Below are 22,769 nucleotides of genomic sequence, written 5' to 3'. Positions count from 1 at the left end.
ACGCTACCGGAAAATTTTTAAAAGTTTGCTTCAAAATAAATATTCAAGCATATTTTGATGTAGAATCCGCAAAACATTTGTGGATGTTTATTTCAATTCATTTCAGTGTTTACTGTTTTCTATGAAAACAGCTATTGAAATGAAAACTTCCCTACAAAAATTCACTTCTTACTAACTTCACTTTTTTGTTGGAAAAGTCTCCCATCAAATTAATTTTAAGATCTGTGAGAATCTTCTGAGGAAACAAAGGTGGGGGGAAATGATAAATTAAGAAAAATACAACACAAACAAATGCCAGATTTTATTGAGGTACTGTGTTCACATATGTTTGTGCACTGAACAATCACATTTGGCTAAAGGCAACCATATTCATGACATGAAGACACCACATTAAGATGGCACACAGCGAAAGCTTAAAATAAAGCTTGGTCTAACATGGTGTGCCAAATTCTGCTCTGCTTGACAACTGTGTTATCTCACTGGAATTGCACAGGGTAAAGACAACAATTTGCATGAAAATGACTAGAAGCGGTAGCTGGTATGTGGAACTCAAAATACACTACTTCTCAGTACAGTAACCATACACAAATACATAACCCTGGCACAGCTTCAGGTTGGCCTCTGGTTATCAACAGTGGTTGTAATAGCCAGGAAACACCTCTGGAAGAGTGAGTCTGGTTCTCGGGGCTCACAGTCACAGTTCATCCTCGTGGCTCAGGAAATCTCATGAAGCCACTTGGCTTTGTCAACAGCTTGTTTCAATGAGGGCCTTGTGAAGGATGCAGCTCTGTATCTGCAAAATACCAATCACAGTTAAGAAACAGACTGAAAAGGGGAAGGTTTTTTTTTTTCCTCTGTTGCGCAGCAGAGTTGATAAAGAGATCCTACAAACAAATCCAGAACAAACCATACAGCTCAATCCATTTCACTGGGATTACCTCCTTCCAAGCATCACATTATATTCCTAATCTTTATCATGTGAAGAATCACAACTCTGAAGGGCATCACTACATCTATGAAACACTAAATGCCTCCTCTGGGGATGTATGTGGATGGGTAGATCTGCTGTTGCTCCTCTGCTGTGCAAATGAGGATTTCAAGGCACAATGGTGCTAAAACAAAAAAAAAAGGTTTAGCAGATAAAGACAGTCTTTAATCTAACATTTCTATGCAATGCCTCTTGGAAAATGCACCACTAATATCTACATTATGCATTTCATTTTTTTAATGATAGACATGCTCACAATGTGTGCCTTTAATCCTGATGGATACAAAAAATATATTACAAACTACACTCGAAGCATTTCTATACAAAGAAATCACTCTACTGCTCATTAAAACAGGATTGCTTCTTAGGTGAAGCACAACAGCTGTTGGTACAGATGAGTTTAGAAGCAGATGTTTGTCTGAATATGCAAAAAAGCAATGGACATGCACTGAAATCTGGCCAGAAAATCTCAGCTAATTCAGCTACTGACAGAAGTCCTGAAGTGTGAAATCTTGGATTTCAAGGCAGATGGCAACTAGCAGCAAAGAGCATCCTAACCAGCAAAGAACATCGCTTCAGTACTCATTCATTGAGAGGAATGACGCTTATCTGAGTTCTCAGTGACACTTCTTGTAGATTCTAGATTTTTTCTGCTTAAGGCTCTGAGGATGATTATATACTCCTGACCAACTTAAATCAAAGCATACAGGGCATACATATAAACTTAGATTTGTACCATCCCCCAGTATTGACATCTGGTTGAGAGCAGGCTCAATATGAGTCAGCAGTGTGCCCGGGCAGACAAGAGAGTGAACTGCTTCCTGGGGTGCATTAAATACAGCATAACCAGCTGGTCAAAAGAGATGATTATCCCGCTGTATTTAGCGTTGGTGTGGCCTCACCTTGAGTACTGTGTGCAGTTGGGCCCCACAATTTAAGAAGGATATTAAGGTACTTGAATGTGTCCAGAGGGCAACAAAGCTGATGAAAGGGCTGAAAGGAATGTCCTATGAGGAGTGGCTAAGGACTTTGGGCTTAGCTAGTTTGGAGAAAAGGAGGCTGAGGAGCAACCTCATTGCTCTCTACAGCTTTCTCAGGAGGGGAGAGGGAGGTGCTGATCTTTTTTCCCTATCATCATCCCATCATCATGATAGGATTCACAGGAATGGTTCAAAGCTGTGCCAAGGGAGGTTCAGACTGGACACAAGGAAGCATTTCTTTACCAAAAGGGTGGTCAAACACTGGAACATGCTTTCTAGAGAGGTGGTCAATGCCCCAAGCCTGGCAGTGTTTAAGAGGCATTTGGACAATGCCCTTAATAATTTGCTTTAACTTGTGGTCAGCCCATAATTGGTGAGGTAGTTGGACTAAATGCTTGTTGTAGGTCCCTTCCAACTGAAATAGTCTGTTCTATTTTACCTCCACATACAGCGTTTCTGATTAAATACCAGATCAGAAGGGAGGTCAGATGTTCCTATTATGGCCATCACTTTTTCTCCAGACTTGGGGCAGACCCACATAGAGTCTGACACAGCACCCAAGACTGTCTCTACTCAGAGCAGCTTGACAGACTTTTCTTCCCAGACTTGGACACAGTCTACCAAAAGCCAGGGGCTGCTGGTGTGGCCTAAGGGATGCCTGGGACTAAGACACAGCCCCCCAACACACTAAGGCTGTAGAGATCCTTCATCAATCTCACTTTTGACAAGTGTGAGTCTAGCCTATTCAGGATGCCCTTTGAAGAAAGTCCCACAAGGTGCCTCGTTGGCTGGTCCAGTACTACTTCTACCCTTACAGTTTGGAAGATTTTCTATTATTAAATCTGGATGTACTTCAATGTGAAATTCAGCACAATACTTAACCTGCCTGCTACAGACATGGAAAATAATCACTGTCCTCTATTCCACATAACTGAACATTGTCACTCATCTTTTCTTTTCTAGACTTAAGCCAGCTTAAGCCTGTCCTGCTGTTCCAAAAATCTTCAAAATTTTCTCAGTTTTCTCTCCTCAGCAGTATACCAAAGAGCATTACTGTAACAGAGGTACTGCCAGTGCTAACTGGAGCAAATTATTACCTTACATCCTATATACAGTTCCCCTCTTTAGTATGTCAGACTAAAAGAAGAGCCCAGAACATCAATACTCTGTTTACAGCATACTGTAAATCCCCAGATATTTTTTTCCCCACATCACTTAGTTATCATCCCTTAGTTATCCTCCCTTAGCTATAATTGAGGATTTGATTTCTTGCTTTTAAGTACAGTATTCGCTTTCTGAAAGGTAGTTTTATCCCCCAGAGTTTTGCAAGACTTCCCAGGGTGGTGTCATCCATAAATTTTATATATATGGCCTTTAGTCCTTCAGACAAGCTCTTACTACTCAACTGGGACAGAGTACTGCGACATCCTTCCCTCCAAAAATGTGTTTAAGAACGAGACACATAAACTTCTCTTTGACTGCATTTTCATAAAGACCTGTAAGTCATAGCCACTTGTTCCTACTTATCTGACATGCAAAATTACCTTCACAAAGATATAAATTAGACTTGTCATGATTTGTCTTCATGAAATCTGTGTCAAATTTTTCTTTTGCGTAACTCGATTGTTTAATAATTTGCTATCTTATCACTACAAGTTAGAAGTGATGCTTCTAGCCTCTTAGGTCTTCCCCTTTCCCTTTTTAAAGCAAAGAGCTGTGTTTGCCATTTTGCTGGAAAAGAGCATGCAAACAAGCTTGAATGGTATGCTCAACTACATCAGTTCCAATGGTGTAGAACCATAGAATCATAGTAGGGTGTCCTGTTCCTAATTAAAACCCAGTGAATTTGGCAGAGGAAGTATGCACGCTAAATCAAATCTAATTGCTACATGTAGCTTTCTCACAGCAGTGAGAGGTTTACAGCCGCTGATGGACACTCTGGCTTATCACTGCACTGTGAAGTGTCTCCCCATAACAGGTGAGGGCATGAAATCCGCAACAAGCAGAAAAGCAGAGGACAAAAAACAATTAGAGACCTGGAATTTCTACCAACACTTAACCAGATTATCTGTTGAAGTTCAGAAAAGATCCCTGCCTCCCTCCCTTTCCATTTCCACAGAAAGCTCCCAGCTGCTCTGTTCTGCATCTGGAAGCAAAAGGGCTCGCAGGCTAAGGGCATAGTTTTCCTGGGTTTAGCCCAAGAAGAGGTCTCAAGTATTTTGACTCTTCATTATAATGCCAGCCTCACTGTACCAAGAAAAAATTGGATAATTCTTCCACAAAAAAAGCTTTTCAATTTTTTGGTCTTTATGTAATGCATGCATTCAAATCCTACAAAGAAGTCCTTTGTAGCTGGCCTTTCAATTCTCTCCCTCTGTTTCTCTTCCTGTAAGCAATAGTGGTTAGCAGGCTACACTTCAGGGCACTCCATAAACATGAGTCTCTGTAACATGGTGGAAAGCAGGCAAACTGAAGCACAAGGAAATGAGAGACTCATGGCCAGAAAGCAATGCCATATTCACAGACCTGAACTGAGGTCTCATCTCAGTACTTAACGCCTGCCACAGATATTTTTGGATTTTCTCACTACAGACGGCTTTCTGACTGCAGGATCCTTTTTAGTCTTCCCATGGCATTTCTCTCCCACAAGCCATTTCATTCGCAACAGAAAAAAAAAAAAAAAAAGTGTGGAGGTGGTTAAGAGTTTCAGAATGAGTTTTTTTACACTTAAGTATTTTCATGAGGACAAGCAGCCCAAACCAGTCTGTTACGCTGATAATAAAAAGTGCTGAAAAAAACACACTTGCACTTATGATGCACAGTGTGGCTTTTTAAGTGTACAAGAGAAAATGCATGAAGCAGGGAACTCAGACACATTTACTTTCCTGCTTTTCTAAGAACAACTGCTAAGAAAACAGGCCCACTTTTTTTTTTCCTGTGACAGACATTGCCAATCTATGGCTATTCTCACATACTGTGGCTGTTTAGCCATGAGCTTTCACCCCCTACAGAAAGTAAAATGCATGTTTCATGCCATCTGAAGTCTTTTGCATTATTCATAAATTCCTCTTAAGTCTGAAGTACATACAAAATGTACGCCAGTACAGATGAATTTGTCTGTGCCATAGGCAGTTTGACCCTTAAACAAGATTTCAGCATAAAAATCAAGTCAGCATATAAAACTTCACTTTTTGCAAGATAATTCTCTTCAGTTCTCTATCAGACTCGACTCACCATTTGTAGGCAGCATCCCCAAGAAGCAGAATATGACTAAACTATCCACCAGATACTTCACTGCCCTTTGTCACACAGGAGCCTTTCTGGCAGTTCATTGCTAAAGAATTTCTTTTGAATGCTAAGTTACAACGGCTGCCTCCTTAGTAAGCTCTGGTGCATCCTGGACAGCATCAGGGCAAGGACAAAGACAGCATAAGGGGAATGTGACCTTCTCTGGCACAAAATCATGAAGGAGTACTCATGTACAAGTAAATCAAGAAGAGATTTCTCTGTGGAAGGACTCTGTTCAAGTCTCTGCAGATGCTTCCTGGCGCAAGGACAGCATCAGAGCAATATAGAAGCAAACCAAACAGACAGTTCGCTAGTGCTTTTCAGAAAGCTTTCACATAAAGAATCATGGCATTTTGAAATGCTTATCATATCTGCATCACCGCATATAAAACAGAGCAGAGGATATATAAATACAAGAGAGTATGATGAAGTGTTCTCACTGTACCTATTTTCATTACAGCATTGGTAGAATCCATCCAGTGCCTCTGTTTTTTTAACATATCGAACTCCCTCTAGTCTCACTGTCTGTAAAACAAAAGCATTTTTAGTAAAACTAACAGCATTATTCTTCCTTTAGTTGCAAGTAGTAATACATGGATGCGCCCAATGCACTAGAAAAAACACAGTTCCTGGAATCTTCCTCTACAATCTTTAGAGGATGGGATAGACCACAGCCATTCCACTTTCCATTCCAGTTAATTTGTGTTAAAAAAGAATAAACATCAAGATGAAAAGCAGTTTAAGGTAGCAGCACTGTGATATAAGTATGACTTATAGCAGGAAATCAGAGTGTCCTAAAAGGAACGGCAGAAAAAATCCCATATTCAAGAAAACACATCAGAAATCTCAAACTATCACCCCTCTCCAAACATGATCAGTCACTATTTCCTTCACTGCACCTTTCATCCAGTGATCCCAAAGCACTGCATGGGGGGACGCTCACAATACTTCTTTGCATGAAAGAAGCGTCACCCTTGTTTTACAGAAAGATTGAAGGGATGACAGGAACAAATAAAGCAATTTTTAGTTAGGCATTTCACCAGTTGCCCAGAAAATCTTCAGTTCTGGCATCTCCCATGTTTTGACTGTTTGGTCATATAGTAGTTTTTGAATATTGTCTTTTTCAGAACACAACTTCATATGTTAAAATAAATAAGAGTTCATTAAAATTCCACCAGGTAACTGATACAGACACCTGCTTGGAGCAGAAGAGCTGGAATCTTTAGATTCAGTGCAGACAACTTGAGTTTGCCCAACTGATCAGAATAACCAAAGCAAAAGCAGTCTGCAGTGAGTCACTGTCAGGAAGGGAGAATAGAGATACTCTGTCTGTCATTTTCACTGATACCTGCTGACATCAGAGAAAGCAAAGCTCCATAAGCAAAGACTTTTCTGACCATACTTTGAACTTCATTTCATTTCATTCTTACCTTATATTCATGCTTTCATTCCCTTCCTGCTTTCCTTACTCTGTCTCCAGTCATAATTTTCTGCTACTATGCTTCCCATGCTAGTCCCCGTCTCCATGAACAACCACCTCAGTTCACACTTTGGGTCCCTCCTATCTCTTTTCTCTGCCCTAAATCTCTGGCTGTTCCAACGCTGTGCATGCTTCCCATCTGCAAGGCTCCCTCTTCATATATCTCCCCAAGCACCTCACCTCTGCTCTCCAGCCCACCCACAGCCACTGTTCTACTCCCTGGCCCTCTCAGGAGTTTCCCCATCCCCACCGGCATCGTGCCCTCCCTGGTCTGCTGCTCTCAACCCCATTAGCCCTGTCCCTCTTCCACATGCTCCCAAGGCACACCCAGATCCTATTGTTCTGTTGTGGTTTCTCCTTTATCTACCGGCTCTAAAATGTCTCCCTGCTCCCTTTCTCACCTAAGTCTCCTTATGGAGCTCATCAGTCTTCCTGAGTTTCCCTCTATTTCTCATTAGCCTCTGGCCAACACTGCCTTTGACCCCATTTTCCACTTTCCCACTACTTGGGCCCACACAGACAACAAAGAGAAAAGAAAAGATAAGCATAAGGGCACTTCTGTTCAAGGAAGTGTGTGGGGAAGGAATTTAAAAAGGCTCCCCGTATCCAATCAGGATGAAAAGTTGAGAATTCTAATATTTTCATTTACAAAAACTGAAACAAAGGAAATTGGGCAAACGATTTTTTAAGTGTCTTGAAAGTTGCATTTTATTGTTTGAATTGAAAAACCTGCAGTTTGGTTTCAAAATATCAAAATGAGATTTGATAGTTTGACATTTCAAAATATCTGTACAATAATATTCAAGCCAAGATCTTAGTTGAAACCAACCAGTGACTTACTTCAGCTGTGATCAAAAAAAACAAACCCCAAAAGTAAAAAAAAAATCATTATCAGTTATAGAGGAAGGCACCCTGTTTTTGAAGCCTGTCTAGATTTCATATCTAAAGCAGCTTACAGCACCTACAGTTAACTTTGCAGTAAAAAAAAAAACCCAAACACTTATCTTAACGAGTTGCAAAAAACTCACTGCTATAAGAAAGTCTGGGAAATTTAAAAGCGAAGGAGTCCAATTTAAACATTTCCAAATTTAATCCTTCCTAGTGATGTAACTTTGAGCTAATACTACCCCTTCCACTATATCTGAATTCCCAGCTCCAAAATAGGAAATTTCTTCATTTTCTAAAGAAAAAAAAATATGGCGTGTTTTGGTCTTTTTTAATAATTAAGCCCATTTGGCTGATCTTTCCCATATACAAATACCTGAGGCAGATGGCTGGCAACGAGAAAAGTAGCCTAACCTGGGAAAATTGAAGGCTAGCTGCAGAAAGACCACACAGTGGAAATTATTGATAAACCTAGAAAGCAAAGCAATCAATGCATACTCCAACAACCAAGTGCAGTGTCTCTGAATTCAGACAGCAGCTATCTGGTTTTAGAACCAATAGTCAGAGAACTCTGCGGAGGTAAGGAGAAGAAAGTGTAAGTTTGCTGCTTTTTCATCAAAATAGCTGAATATTTTGTATATTTGAATAGTGTCCCACGAGGAATCTTTAATTAAGGAGAGAAAGGGGCAGGAAGGTCATCTGGCTATTCTTCAAGCTGAGTTTTTCCTTATTATAAAATGAAACCATAAACTTTTGCATACTACGATGTCACTGCTTTGTAAGAACAAAGAATTAATCTCTTCTAATAAAGAACATTTTTCCCAGCAATTATGAGTAATTTACAAGGCCACAAGTACTCCAACCTTTTGTACAGAGAAGTTTTAATGGTTAGGCAGAGAACAAAGCATATGACCAAATTCCCTTTTATCTTGAGAAAATCTGTAACATTTGCATTCTTGGGGCTTGGATTTCTTTGGGGCCTTTGTTTACCAAGAAAAAACACTTTCATAGTTCTCCAGCCTTCAAATGGGAGAAATAGAAACACCTACAATGAGTTGAGTGAAAAATCCTTTCTCTCAGAAAGAGCTTACTGAGCAACATGTTAAAACATGTTAAACATGTTAAAAAGCAAGTTCACTATGCTAAGAAAAATTATGCTACAATAAGTTGAATATTCACCTTGGTCTCAAAAAGGATGGCTCAGTTCTCTGCACCACAGAACTCCTGTGTCAAGCTAGTCTTAGAGCCATGTTTTTAGAGGTATCATAAGCAAAAGGACAAAGGTCTTCTGGTTAGTCACGTCCTTTCAAAATTCCACTGGACATTAATGTCTAGACTGACACACAAAGCGTTAAAAATATAACACTTCCCTGCAGTTCTGTCTCCTTGTAAGATGGGGCTAATAGCACCTCCCTACTTCAGAAAGGCAGCTGTGAGGATACATAGAGGAAAAACTGTGAAGCACTTTGATGCTTCAGTAAGGCAGACCATTAACCCACACGCCAAATCCTAGGTGAACCTTGCATTCTGAGGCACAGCACAAACAATAAGAAAGCAATGTAGAGCTGAGATGTTGACTGTAAAAGCAGAAGATTTCACTGAAAGAGGTAAATAAAGCACGTTGCTGCTTTTTATTGAGAAATACTAGATCTGATAAGAAACTAGATGCTAAGCCCCTTGAGATATGGGATCTTCTCATTTGCCTGTACACACTGTCTTGCATATAAAGAATCTGCCCTGCACTCTACAATATGATACTACCAAATAGGAATTAGTAACAACAGTTTACATCAGTATCATTCCATTAACATTTAAGTAGCTACTCCTGGTCTACACCACTGACTGAACTAATTTTTCCTAAAATTCGGTTCTCAGATTACAATGTTAATTTTTGCTAGGGCTAACAACAGGCTTCAGTAACTCAGGAACCCCATATGTAATATCTGTATTGATGCTATTGCAGACCATTTGTTCAAGACTAAATATAGGCAAATTCCAGCTGATCCACCTTTTGCAGAATCAGAAACTTTAACAAAGGCTACACATCCAGTTATTTGTTAGATTTATGATTGATCTTGCAATTATTTCTGTAAACATTCAACAGTTCCACTTCTATATTTAGGAGATCTTGTATGAGCTCACAGAACAATGACCAACTTTGACTATTACATGAGGTAGGAAAGGCATACAATAATCAATTGTATGCTTAATGAAACATAAAACTCCAACTGAGCTGATATACCATGGGTGAAACTGAATATAATAAAAAAATATTGATTTCATAAATGAGTGCTCTCTGAATGCTCCAGAGGTACAGACATCGTACAACACCTAATGTGTGACACAGCCTTCACCTAAAGGCAAGATTAGGCTGGTTCAGAAAAAGCAGGGCTGAACTGAGTTCACAGTAAAAACTCAGTCCTCTGGCCCAAAATATTTTGAAGCTTCTAAAAACCATTTTAAGTTTTTAAATTCATTTTTATTGCCTATACATGATTATGCTCAAATCTCAGAAGAACTGAAAGAGGAGGAGAGGCTGCTTTTATTGTTCCTCAGGCCTGAAAGCAGCTAACCAGCCATCTCATAAGATACTCGGACCTTGCATGACTTCCATGAGAAAGAAACCCCAGTATGATGAAGATAAGCACTCAGGCTTGTCAATGAAATCCTTCAACATTTTCAAAGATCTCTCAACCTTGGCAAAGTAACTGGCTTTCAATTTCTGGCAGTCCACCTCATCAACAGCTAAAGCTATCAGAATTTAGATGTGAAATAATTGTCATTCAGAGCAGCCTAAAAAGCAGAATAATAAAAGCGAAAGACACAGGATGAGAGCAAAATCAGAACAGTGTAATGCAGTCTGAATAAAGCTCAAAACAACACAGGAGATGGTTAGGAAAAAGCAAAGATCTCTCAGCTTCCTGGAGTCCTAACACCTGGAATCATGAGGCAGGATGCCTATGTGAACACTGGGTCATCAGTTGGGAACAGCATCTTGGGATACTGTTCACCCCATGATAGGAAGAAAGGAAGGATCTCTAATACCAAAGCAAGATGTGGTTTTGCAGCAGGGTTTGAGTCTGTAGAGAAAGACGGAAACACTCAGCAGCAGCAGTGCAATAGCACCTGCCTCCGTCCCAGCTCCCCATATGCCTAACAGGTCTGGCACAAAATACAAAGCATGAGAAAAACCAGCACTGCTGTCCTGGCAATGGATTAAGAGCTGATGCCATTGCAGGGAAACCTGAGGGAAGAAGTTAAACAGCAACAGGTTCAAAAGCATAATGCCAGTTTATAATTAGAACACAACCATCCTGTAAAAGATCAGTAGGCATTTTGTTAATCCCACCCAAGAGACTATTTAGGCTGATCTAGGTAGCAGGTCTTATTTCTTCTCTCTCCAGGACAGGTGTGAAGTTTTCAATTTGCAGATTAGTAGCAATTTGCTGAATGTGTGACTTTCACTTTGGCAGCTTGCTGTAGCTCCAAAGGGAGGGTTTGCACTTCCTGACAGCCCTATAAACAACTTTTAGACCAAAGTTTGCACTGTCTGGAGAATAAAACAAGACACAGGAAGTTTGGTATGAAGTGGCCCATGTTAGCTAGACACTCAGAAGAGGGCTTACTGCTGTATAACAGGCTGTAATTACAATAACTCAGGGTCATTTATTGCCATGCAGGTATAGAAGCATTTTAAAAACAATTAAAAAAAAAAAAAAGAAAAGAATTTGAGGTGAGGGGACTTTTTCCCCAAGAATTATTCCCCCTTTTCAACTTGTTTAACTTCCAAGGCCTAAATAAGAACAACGTTCTCTTTACTGGCTGAACCACTGAAGCCATATTTAAACATTTAGGAAGTCCAAGACAAAGGGTGAAACTTATCACACCCCATCCCACTATCAAAACTTGCAGTCAGATTTCACAAGTGCGAAATGGAGCAGCAGCCGCAGGTTTTTCCATGCCAACGTGCTAGCGCTGGCTACACGCACTGCTCCTGCAGGCATCCGCCAACGCAGTTTAGGCACAAAGGTATAGACTACTGGGACTGATGCAAAGAGTTTTAAATTTCAAAGACTGGATCTTATGTTAGGAAGAAAGAAAAAAAAGAATGATCTCTCCCTGTCACAAGAAAATAGACTTAAAATCTCTTTTGAGATTCTTATTCCTAGAATGAAATCACTACCATATGTTTATGTACTCTTGACAGGAAATCCGGAGCAACTAACTGATTAAGCCTCTTCCTGATAAAGGGACTTGTTTGTTTCACCCTTAGTCAGTATTGAGAAGTTTTACACTCTTCCTACTACTAAAATACACTGAGCTTGTGTTAATTTTTTTTTCATTTGATTTTGGTACAGATTTCATTCAGAAAGTAAAACAGTAGTATAGCTTGACTACATCTTGAGGGCCCCCTCAGAAAGCAAATACACACTGTTGGATTCCTCCACGTCCATTTAAAGACAGAATAAGGCTTTTCCTCTGCAGGAGATAATGTATGTCAATAACAACTGGTCTTACCTGCCATCTGTAAGCTTAAACCAGTGTCTAGTTTGCTGCGTGGCTTCGTGCTGATAAACAAATAACAGAGAACACACACAGTGATGATAAAAGCAAAGAGGACCACTGCTGCTATCGACAGGCCCACGAGTGCTCCAACACTAAGAAGAGAGAAAAACAAAGAAATTCAGTATACAAACAGCCTGGAATACCCATTAAAGCAATGGTCAGGATGCTGTCTGGAGGTTACCTGTACTCAGGTGGGGGAGTGATAGTATATTTTTACTGTAAACAAAAGTTCAGAGCTCAAATACTTCAAGTCGCATAAACTGGAATTATTTCATTACCCTCATCAGGGTCAATGTCATCACACAGCAGTTGAACATCTGGCCCTCAGTGACATTTCATGTTACCTATGCGTACTACTCCTGAGTCTGATTTAAACTGTGTTTGTGACAATCAAAAATAACTTCATGCAGTAACTGGCATCAGTGAGATCAAAAAACTTCTCCAATGCATATTCCCAGATAAGCATAATATCACATAAATATCACATGCACACACAAAGAGGGATTCCAGCAGTCCAGGCAGCCCATGCAAACTCATTTTTCCTCAAATAACACCACTATTAGAGCTATATTTTTCAGTCTGAAAGAAAGTACATGTTTGTCAGACTTCTCAACAAGGATGACATGCCCATAAAAAATGGATAAAAAACAGGCAAGCCATGTTACTCAATTCTGTTAGCAGCTCTGTAGAGCAGGGCGGAATACTGTGATCACTGTTGTGCCTTTGTGTTGATGCAGTAAATCTCCAATCAAGATTGGAGAAGTTTTTCCATGATCTTTGCCAAGGCAAAAGGAAAACTACATATTAACTCATTTACACACAGTATCAAAGGCATCAAAGCCTTTGTACAGCAGTACATGTAGATTTTATCAAGATAATACTTCTGCAGACAGAAGCTACTTTATACTGCTTCCATAGACAATCCGTGAGACAGTATGTGTATATACAGTTTCCTTATTTCCATCCTTCTTTTCAAGTCTTTTCCTAATAAATAATTCTCATGATGAAATAGCGAGCCAATTGCAATACCATCTAGATATCATTTGCTATCCTCTCCTGGGCCGTTTGATGCCCTCAGCATTCCAGTCCACTGTTCAACAGCCCAAGCCAAAGAAACTGACTTCTGGTGAAATTAAACAGTGATCTCTTAGTAACAGATGAAGAGAGTCCAAGAATCAAGAATCTTTATATTACTACTCTGGTGCATTTACAATTTTGACAGGTGTAGGAAGGACAGATGAGAGATGAATGTCTTAAATTCTACAAACTCCATCCTCTAGTGATAAAAATGCCTTTATATATCACCGCTATCAGTGAAAAGTCACTTCTACTGTGGCCTTGCAGGGAGATGAGAAGAATTGTGCCTCAGGATGTTTTTAAGAATTTTACATTCAAGCTACTGCAAAACTTCTCTACAAGCTCCCAGTAGACCCGTAACACCAGTAGACAGATATGTCCATAGCAGAAACTCTTAAGATCAGCAGGATGAGAACAGCATATATCAGTATGACTTTAAGATGCAGTTCTCATTAGTTACTAGTCAGATCCATTAATGAAGTTTGCACACTCCACACACACAAGTAAAATCATTCATTATCAGCAAAATTATTTGTTCTGGAAAGAACAGCTTTGCCCCGATGAGTATTTTTCATGGTATTTATCATCCGCATGAACTAGAGTGTCCTTATATGTTTGCGTATATATGCACATATTAAGCAAATTTTTCCTTGTCATTTTTTGGCTCAAACAAAACTTACAGGCCAATGATATTCTGCTTAATATGGAATTTGAATATGTCCCTACAGTCGGAGGTCTCACCTGGGTTCTAGCCTCATTTTTGCTTTTTAACTTGGAACACCTTGACCCAAATGGACAAAACAGAAGAAATGCGCTACAGGAAGCTGAGGTGAACAGCCATGAAACTAAGAATGATCTCCACAGCTGAATCTATTTGAGGAAGTAATACAAACCCAAAGGCTCTTCAGAAACAGGTATTTGTGCTTTTTTGTCATGTCAGTATTAGCCCTATCTTAAGATTGCTTTTAAATAACAGTCTGCAGTGCCAGACAAAAGAGGTTGCTCACCATTATCCAAACATTAAGCAGTCAGCTGTCCTAAAGCTGAATAGATCAAATACATATTAATGATTATATTTTTTTCTGTTCGGGCATCTATTACTTCTCAGTTGTAGCTCTCCTCCATGCAGTTGTAGATGACATTAACAATACAGTTGTGTATTGTACAACACAATGCATCTTCAGTATCACTACTTAACTTGTATAAGATGCTTTGTGAGTTACAAATGGCAAAGGTAAGAAAAGCAGTTCCTAGGGAACTCTCCAGTATTTCCTACAACAGGTCAAAGACATATAGGTTATATGCCACTAAAAATGTTTGTCATGCTCCAGCAGCAACATGAAAAGATCTCACCCAAAACATGGAGATCAGCATCAGAAAACCAAATAGACACCCTGGACTCCACAATCAATCAGAAATTAAGATTCAGTTTGTACATACTCTTTTTAAACATAGTGTTTCAATACCAGATTGTTCTCAATGTGCTGAAGCCATCAACCGTCTTAGAATGTATTATAATTTCTTTAAGGTTAATTTTGAGTTAAAGTTCAGAGGTAGAGGGTTGTTTCTTAATTTATGGAATTAATTCAGAAGAATTTAGTATGCCTTCCACAGCTCTGAACTCTGAAGTGTCTTAACCAGAGCACAATCTTTTCTTTCTTTTTTTTTATAGTGAAAACAGTTATCAGAAACAAAACACCAAAATAACTATGACCATTGATCATTTTAACGATCACCCTCCTCTGAAAATAAAGACAGCCCTTCAGCATGTCCCCTAGATTCTACAGCAATTACTGTGGTGCTGCATATCCACCTAAAAAAGCCCTTTCAAAAAACATTTTGCCATGTTCCTAGCTTTACCTTAAACACTAGGTGTTTAAAGTCCGCATGGTAACAGTCTACAGGCCTCACGGTGTGTCTTCAAGATCAGTCTTCTGACAGCAGAGAAATTAAACAAGAAAAGTAAAAAGTCACTCTTGCCCACTGCTATGGCCTTATTAGTAAGTCAAAACCTCAGCATTAACCACCCACTCCCAAAACAATGATCTAACGTAAAAAAGGCAATGAAGGCCTAGGGGTAATCCTGACAGCATTTACACAATTTTTTGATCGTAAGCAACACTAAGTTTGATAGAAGATCATAGAATGGTTTGGGTTGGAAGGGACCTTAAAGATCGTTGAGTTCCAACCCCCCTGCCGTGGGCAGGGACACCTCCCACTAGACCAGGTTGCTCAGAGACCCATCCAACCCGCCCTTGAATGCCTCCAGGGATGGGGCATTCACAACTTCTCCGGGTGACTTGTTCCAGTGCCTCACCACCCTCAGAGTGAAGGAACACCACTGACCAAACAAAACTCTCCCAAGTTACTTTCTACATACGATAAAGGTACAGCTATACCACACATTTCACTGACGCTCCTACTGCTATTACACCAAGTGCCACACACACACTTGCAGCACTGCCACATGTCTCTGTGCAGCCAAAGGCTTTACTGAGCAGCAGACTGCCCAGGGCTCCCCATGCTGCTGTCCAGAGAGCTGCTTAGTGGGTCATCGGCATTTCTGTCAGAGGATGCTCAGCACCACGCACCTGCAGTTATTTTTAGACCATAAAATTAGTCCGCTCACACCAAAAACAGCTAGGAAAAATTTAAATATTGGTTAAGCAGATGCAGTATGTCCACTGATAAATTAAAAGGAAGCTCATGAGTCATTTGGATCGGAGTGAATCAAATGTTCCTAATGCCATTGCTGCAGTGATATGTGGTACGTAGGATTTGCAAAGCAAACAGATAAATATTCCCGGAAGACTGGAAGAATGAGCATACAGGAACAAAAGACTTGCTATTTTGGAAAGCCAAAACAGACTCCTGAAGATCCATACAGCTAAGCAAAGCTTAGCTACAGCATTAGGTCACCATGGTTCTATGGGTATTAATTAATAAAGCATTTTGAATAAAATCTATACTTTACCTGCCCGAGTTTTAATCAGATACATATTACATGAAACTTAAAAGGTACAGATTTGGAATGGACACAGTAATTCTATTTGATATTGAAAGAAGCTATTCAACTGGCAAAATAAAATCTAATTGAACAGAGACAAAAATAATTCTAAGATATTCTGAAACAAAAAGGTGCTGACTGAACCTGACTGCATCACAATTCAGTACAAATACTACACGCTCAGCATTTCTCCCCTTCCACTCAGTTTTGGAGGTAAAGTAGATGTCACGATGACTGCATATACATGCACAGCACATGACTCTGAAGGGTGAGCTATTCAGTGTTTTGCTCACTAGTGTATTATAGCATCTTGTTTTGTGGTTTCAAAAACTGCATAACCTTCTGATGAACACTCCTGCCTTTTACTGATGTTCCCTTCCTTGTTCCATGGGCTCCTGGACTGCTATGAGATAGAAAAAAAACCACATCCTTCACTCTTCTTTGTTGAGGTCACGTTTTCAAGAAATGTGAAAAAAGAGCTTAGGCTGCTCTAACAAAAAAAAAAAAAAAAAGATACTATACTATTTGATTTTAAGTACCAGCAAAAAAAGAAAAGATAAGTGAGAAATTAATAATGTTAATTACAGATAATAAATTCCAGGGAAAGTATGAAATGTGTCAGTTGCTCAAAGGTCCATTATTTATGATTGTCCAGCAGCTCCTAGTACAGCAGGTGGTAGGATGCACCTGTCTAATACTGCCATTTTTGCAGTAGTGGGAAGGGGAAAAATGGTTCCATTTTGCTAAAGGATAGTGCAGTGTATAGTGCTAAACATAGTACAGGCAGTAGTGATTTGGCAGAAAAAGAACAGCATAGGCCTGCAAGTGACTATTGCTTCAGGCTGCTGTTTTGTCCATGAAATGCTTCTGTAAGAGCTGGCTGCCAAGTGGTCTGGCAACACGTCTCCTACAGTAGGAAAAACACAAGAGAAATATGCAGTGGCTTCCTGAAATTCTACCTGGTGTGCCACCAAACAGAAGTAAACCCTGAGATACCACCAACCACTTGGTGGTGCATTCAGTAACTGCTTTCAAATTAATTGGGGGCGGAGTCAAGAAAACGAAGATTTAGGATGAGAATCTTAAAGCTCTGGAGTAAAGCAAAACCTGCAACGATTTCCCCATCAGAGCTTCCAACTCCTTTCACTTCCTCAGTATGTGCAATCTCCTGATTTACCTTGGCTGGTTTGGCTAACTCTTGAATAGTTTTATGTCTTAAGAGTTTCAAGTCTTAAAAGTGTCCTCAAAAGCTGTAAGAAGCATTTGAAGGATTGTTTTAACATATGGTTGTTATATACTGATATAAGTAACACTCTGAGACAAACGAGACAGTAATCACCAAAACGTTCCAAGAGACAAAAAATGTTATTTTTATTTTTTCTTTAAACTCCTAATGGAACTATCATGTGCAAATATATACAGTTTTCAAAGTGTTGCAATACCTTAGGGTTTCCAGTGTGTCAGTAACTAAAAATTGTGATCTGATTTGTTACTGGAAAACACTTTTGAAAACAGAAATTTCAATTCTAATCACTCAGTAACTTTGCTTAGATACCTAAGTTGTATTTATTCATCTCTTCTCTACAATGGATATAGACAGTTATGGCAGAAGTTAAGCACAAGCAAAACCCCACCAACTGCAATTTCCTCAGATCCATTCAGTTACTTAGGGCCATCATAGAGGGGCAAAAGAAAAGAAAAGAAAAAATCATGACGTTTCAAAGTTTTGGCACAGGTTTCTGATGCAGCTGGAGGCTAAGCAGTCACATTTCTCAAACACTAGAAAATCTTTGTAAAGGAAGATCCTTCAGAGAGGTGCTTCATCAAGGTGCTTTCTGAAAAGCGCAAGCTTTAACAGTCTTCATCACAACATCTCATGCAGATGCAAGAGCAAAACTTTATCTTAATCTTTCAGGAATTTGGCCATCTTCAGAAGGCTTCCTGTGACTGAAACAGTCAAAGACTATGCAAAAAAGATCATATAACATTAAAACAGTATGGGTATTCGATGAGAAAAGTGTAAAAAAGAACACTTGGGGGTGTCTTCTCATATCACAGAAGCTGAGTAATTCTGTACCAGTCACAGCTGTGGATGGCTAGGAGATTCCCAGATTCAAGCCACTATTTGTGCCAGACAAATTAGATTTTAAATAATTATACACTAAATATTAGACAAGATATATTAAATGAGAGTAAGCCCACAGCACTGGATAGCATACACCCAAGAGCTCTGAAGGAATTCATATATGAAACTGCAAAACTGCTGGCCAAGGCGTGCAAACTGTCATTACACAAGGCCAATCTGAAGAGGACTGGCAGCCTGGGAGTTTAACTCCAACCCAAAACAGGGCTCTAGAGGGAAACCCAGGAACTACAGACTAGTAAATCTGACCTCCACCCCTGGCAAGACAGAAATGTCTGTAGAAAAAGGAATAATATTGCTAAGCCAAGAGATAAACACAATGTCAGGGTGCTGAGTGCGTCTGGGTTGCATCTGACCCTGGCTATTATTGCTGAGCCACAATGCCCAGGCTTGCCCCACTCACCTTACCTGGATACGAGGGACAAGTCCTTTGATGGTGAAGCCACTACCCCGATCCACCTCGCTACCATGGTCTGCCCTCAGGAAACTGCTGGCACTTGCTGCTTCCTGACATAAAATCTTTCATTAAAGAGTCAGCATTACTGTGAGGGGAAAATAGTGCCTTGTTAACCTGCTGGAGTCTATGAAGTGTCAATAAGCAGATGGATAAAGCAACGCAGTGGACAGAGTTAGATTTTTCAAAAAGCATTTGACAAAGCCCCGTGCTGAAGGTGGGACTAAGAAGACTGAACTGACACAGGATTAGGGAAAAGGTTCTGTTACAGATTCAAGGCTGCTTAAAAGAATAAGGAGCAAAGCACAGGGCTAAGCAGTCCCTTTTCAGTACAAGGAAAAGTTGCAGAGATCATTGCTGAGGCTGATTTTATTCAGCGTCTTCACCTATGACCTGGAGAAGAATGAAATGAGTTTCTGATGATCCTAAGCCTCTATGAGTAATCAAATGCTATGCAGGCAAGGAATGCTAGAAGACTTGCGGAAAACTAAGTAAGCAGGCAAAAGCGATGTAGAAGAGCTTCAGTGTACATAATGCAATGTATAAATAAAGAAAAGCAAGCCTACATGACAATGAACCTCAGAACTGGCAGTTCTGAACTCAACGAAAGTTTTAGAGTCATCAGTGACAGCTCACTGAAATCAGAGAGTCAACGTGCAGTGCCAGCCAAAGACATCAACAAAACATTAGCCGCCATCAGGAAAGTTTTTGAGAGAAAGACTGAAGGCAGCATTTTGCCAGTGTAAAACCTTGCCATACCCACATCTTGAGCATGCAGCTCCAGATTATGCACCTCTAAGAGCAACACTGTGGAGTGAAAAACAGTGTGGATGAGAGGCAACTAAAATGATCAGTGGGACATAGCATCTGCTACAATGATAACCCAGAAGGACTGAGGCTGTTCCGTTTGGAGAGGTGAAAGCCGAGAGCTGATGCAACCACTTACCAAATTTTAAACACTCTGCATAAACTGAACGTGCAATTGTTGTTCGCCAAACGTCACAATATTAATACTAGAAGGCACTCCAGAAAACTAGTAGGAAACAGTATAAAGCAGATAAAAGGATGTATCTTCAAACAGCAGGTAGTGACTGCTGCCACCGGGTCTGCAGCAGCAAAGAACAGGAGCAAGTCCAGAAAGGGATTCGACAAAATCAGGGATAACAAGTCCAGAAAAAAGACAGCGAAAGCACCATGCAGAAGCATACGAACACCCTGACCCAGCCAGCACGGATGCCGAAGGGACCGAGGGGCACCGGGCGCAGACAGCGGCCGGGCTGGCTGTGCGCAGACGGAGCCAGAGGGACCCCGGCGCTGACCCAGGAGAGCACAACCCTCATTATCCACCATCTTCCTAGTGGAAAGTTATGCTTGATCTGACTACACGGAAAAGTTCAAATCGTCGGGAACTTTACGCATGCAGCATCTTACACCCTCAGGCCCCCAAACCGCCGTTCCCCTCACGCCAAACGGAGGGAGGGACACTCTGGATGCTCTGCACACCGGCACCGAGCGCTTCCCAGTGCTTCCTCGCAAAGCCCACGAGTTATTTCTTTCAGAAACCACCCTGGCACAAGCAGAAGTCTCTCTGGGCAGCAGATGCAGCTCTCCCGCTACTCTCGGCGGGACAAAGACAGCCCGAAAGCGCCCGGTTTACGAGTACCTCAGAAACACAAACCCGCCGGCAAGCTGTGGCCAAGGCGGGTCTCCCTCCCCCCCGCCCGGAGCCTCCCCGCCGCCCGCCATGCGGGACCGGGTGGCACCGCCGTGCCCCTACCTGAGCCACCACATGTAGCTGTGCTCGTAGGGGAAGAAGCTGTGGGGGTCATCGCAGCAGTACTTGACGTCCTGGAAGCCGCAGCAGTACACAGCGCGGGCGTCGCCGCCCGTCCGCGGGCAGCTGAACCCGCTCACCAGCACCTTGTCGGCGTTGAGGTAGCTGCTGCACTCGGCGCTCATGGTGTGGCGGCCGCCCGCCGGGCTGCCCGGCGCCTCGGCTCCGGCGGTAACCCGGCGGGAGGTGGGCCGGCGAGCGGGCGGAGCTCGGGGCGGACGAGGGGGCTGCGCTGGCGGCGGTGAGTGGGGCAGGCGGCGGGCGAGGCTAGCTGCGGGCGGGAACCACCGTGTCCCCTCACCCCCGGGGTCGCCGCCAGGCGGGGAGCGGCGGGAGACGCCCGCGCCCTGAGGTGGGGGAGAGAGCGGAGCGCCTCCCGCTCTTCGCGTGGGGGAAGAGGAGGGCCATGGGGGGCTGACCGCCCCCGGGGTTGCTCACCTCTAAAGGCAGCACCCCAGCGTGTCTCGCTGGGGCTCGGTTTTCCCCTCAGTGGTCGGTCCCGCGTCGAGGAGAGACTTCGGGGGTCTTTCCTCACCCATCGGCCTCGGTGGGGCCTCAGCAAAGCCAAAGCGAGGAGGTAATTGAGAGGGACTACACCTCAGCTGGGCTCTGGACCCCTTGGTTTTATGAGGGGTAAAAACTCCACATAATATGCAGTGTTTCCGAGAGGCCAGTCTCCTACTCTTTTCAGAGGGCATTTCCTTTTAGTATTTTAGATCACTTTATTTTAAAACAAGTGGGGCCCAGGCATTCTGCTGTCTGTATGAAAGAACCTCTCCTGAGGGAAAGGTGTGTAGATCACACCTCAAGATATCATCAACGCACATTGTGTGCACCTCTGCATGTGATTTGGAAAGAAAGATAATAAAAAACCTGCAGGAGAGCAATAGGTAGATGCTACCCCATCCAAAAACCTGGTCCTCTGTCAGTCTCCTCTCGAGATTACAAGAGAGCGTGGATCAAGTGCTTTGCCACACAAGTGACCTCCTCATGGAAAAGTTCAGGTTTTAGAGAGAAAGGGAAGTTGTGCAATAGCAATAGAGGTTGACTTGAATTAGTAAGACCACATTAATTCAACTAACACTTTACATTTTAATTTCAGGTCTTGCCTTGAAATGAACTCCAGGCAAGTGGGAGTTTCATGTCTTGTAGGTAACCGTCAGGTAACAGCAAGAGCCAGGAGCGATGGCAGTTTAGGAAGGGGCAGTGTCCTGCTCACTGACCAGGGCGCAGTCCTACAGGATCAGCACACAGCCAGGCTGGTGACAGTGACAGGCGCCATCTGCAGTCCCAGGCAAGTTAAGATACTGAGTCAAGTCCAGGGTCCATCCAGGCGACAGGATGGGAGGCAAGTTACCTACAGAATAGGTCTAAAGTTCATCCAGGAGGACCAGCAAGCAAGCAATCTAAGCCAGAAGGAGACAGGAATGAGCACAAGCATACCTCTAGTATAGCTTAGGGAAGGTCAGACTGCCCTGACATGAGCTTAAATGTGGCTCCTGGACCAATGAGCAGAGGGTGTGGGTGTGGTGAGGACCCAGGTGATGCTGGTCAGGGCCTGTTAGTGGTCACCTACAGCCCTGACACTGATATCTTCCAGTACTACGTATAGCCCCCCTACATTAGGGTGTTTGACTGTACTTGCTAAAAAGTATAAATATTCTTCAGTTGCTTGGCTGATTTTATTTTGTGAAATCAACCCTGACTTAGCACCAACTGAAATGAATGCAGACATTCAGTCAGAGCCTGTCTGCTGAATTACAGATTTGCCTTCTGTATATTTAGAGGTATATGTGAATATCCAGGGAAGATTCAAATTATTGAACTGTTAGGTGCCTTAAGCTTGAGCAGTTTGAGAATTTTACTTCAGGGATCTCAAAACCAGGCTCAATACTTGATGTGATGCTACACAAAGTGGGAGGATGAATGACTGATGTGGCTGGAGCAAAAAACAGAAAAGGGGAGACCAGGAAGAATCAGTGGATATTGACCATTAACAAAGCAAAAGGCCAGATTACTATGAGATTTTATGAAAGTTGTAGTTTTATCACCTGTGTTGTTCACATG

At 41.8% G+C, this 22,769-nt stretch overlaps 1 protein-coding gene across 1 annotated transcript; it reads right to left on the bottom strand.

Annotated features, from left to right (window-relative positions):
* Positions 1-277: 277 nt before the first annotated feature.
* Positions 278-20,848, bottom strand: SHISAL2A (shisa like 2A). The gene is made up of 4 exons (XM_082483709.1): positions 20,646-20,848; positions 12,140-12,279; positions 5,702-5,781; positions 278-793 (listed from the first exon to the last, which is right to left on the bottom strand). Exons 1-3 carry the CDS (start codon positions 20,825-20,827, stop codon positions 5,750-5,752), a joined length of 354 nt encoding a protein of 117 aa, XP_082339835.1. The 5' UTR covers positions 20,828-20,848; the 3' UTR covers positions 278-793; positions 5,702-5,749.
* Between the last annotated feature and the right edge of the window lie 1,921 nt (positions 20,849-22,769).

Source organism: Vanellus vanellus (assembly GCF_965231255.1).
Source record: "Vanellus vanellus genome assembly, chromosome: 5".
NCBI classification, from domain to species: Eukaryota; Metazoa; Chordata; class Aves; order Charadriiformes; family Charadriidae; genus Vanellus; species Vanellus vanellus.
The sequence above is the reverse complement of the archived record's forward strand: the minus strand, read 5'-3'. Positions and strand labels throughout refer to the sequence as shown.

Excerpts from the sequence above, each read along its gene's own strand:
- SHISAL2A (XM_082483709.1), bottom strand. The coding sequence starts at position 20,827 with ATGAGCGCCGAGTGCAGCAGCTACCTCAACGCCGACAAGGTGCTGGTG. Across the intron at positions 12,280-20,645 it reads AGCTACATGTGGTGGCTCAG|TGTTGGAGCACTCGTGGGCC; the intron begins GTAGGGGCACGG and ends CTCTCTTCTTAG. Across the intron at positions 5,782-12,139 it reads TTTAAGCTTACAGATGGCAG|ACAGTGAGACTAGAGGGAGT; the intron begins GTAAGACCAGTT and ends TTTGTTTTACAG.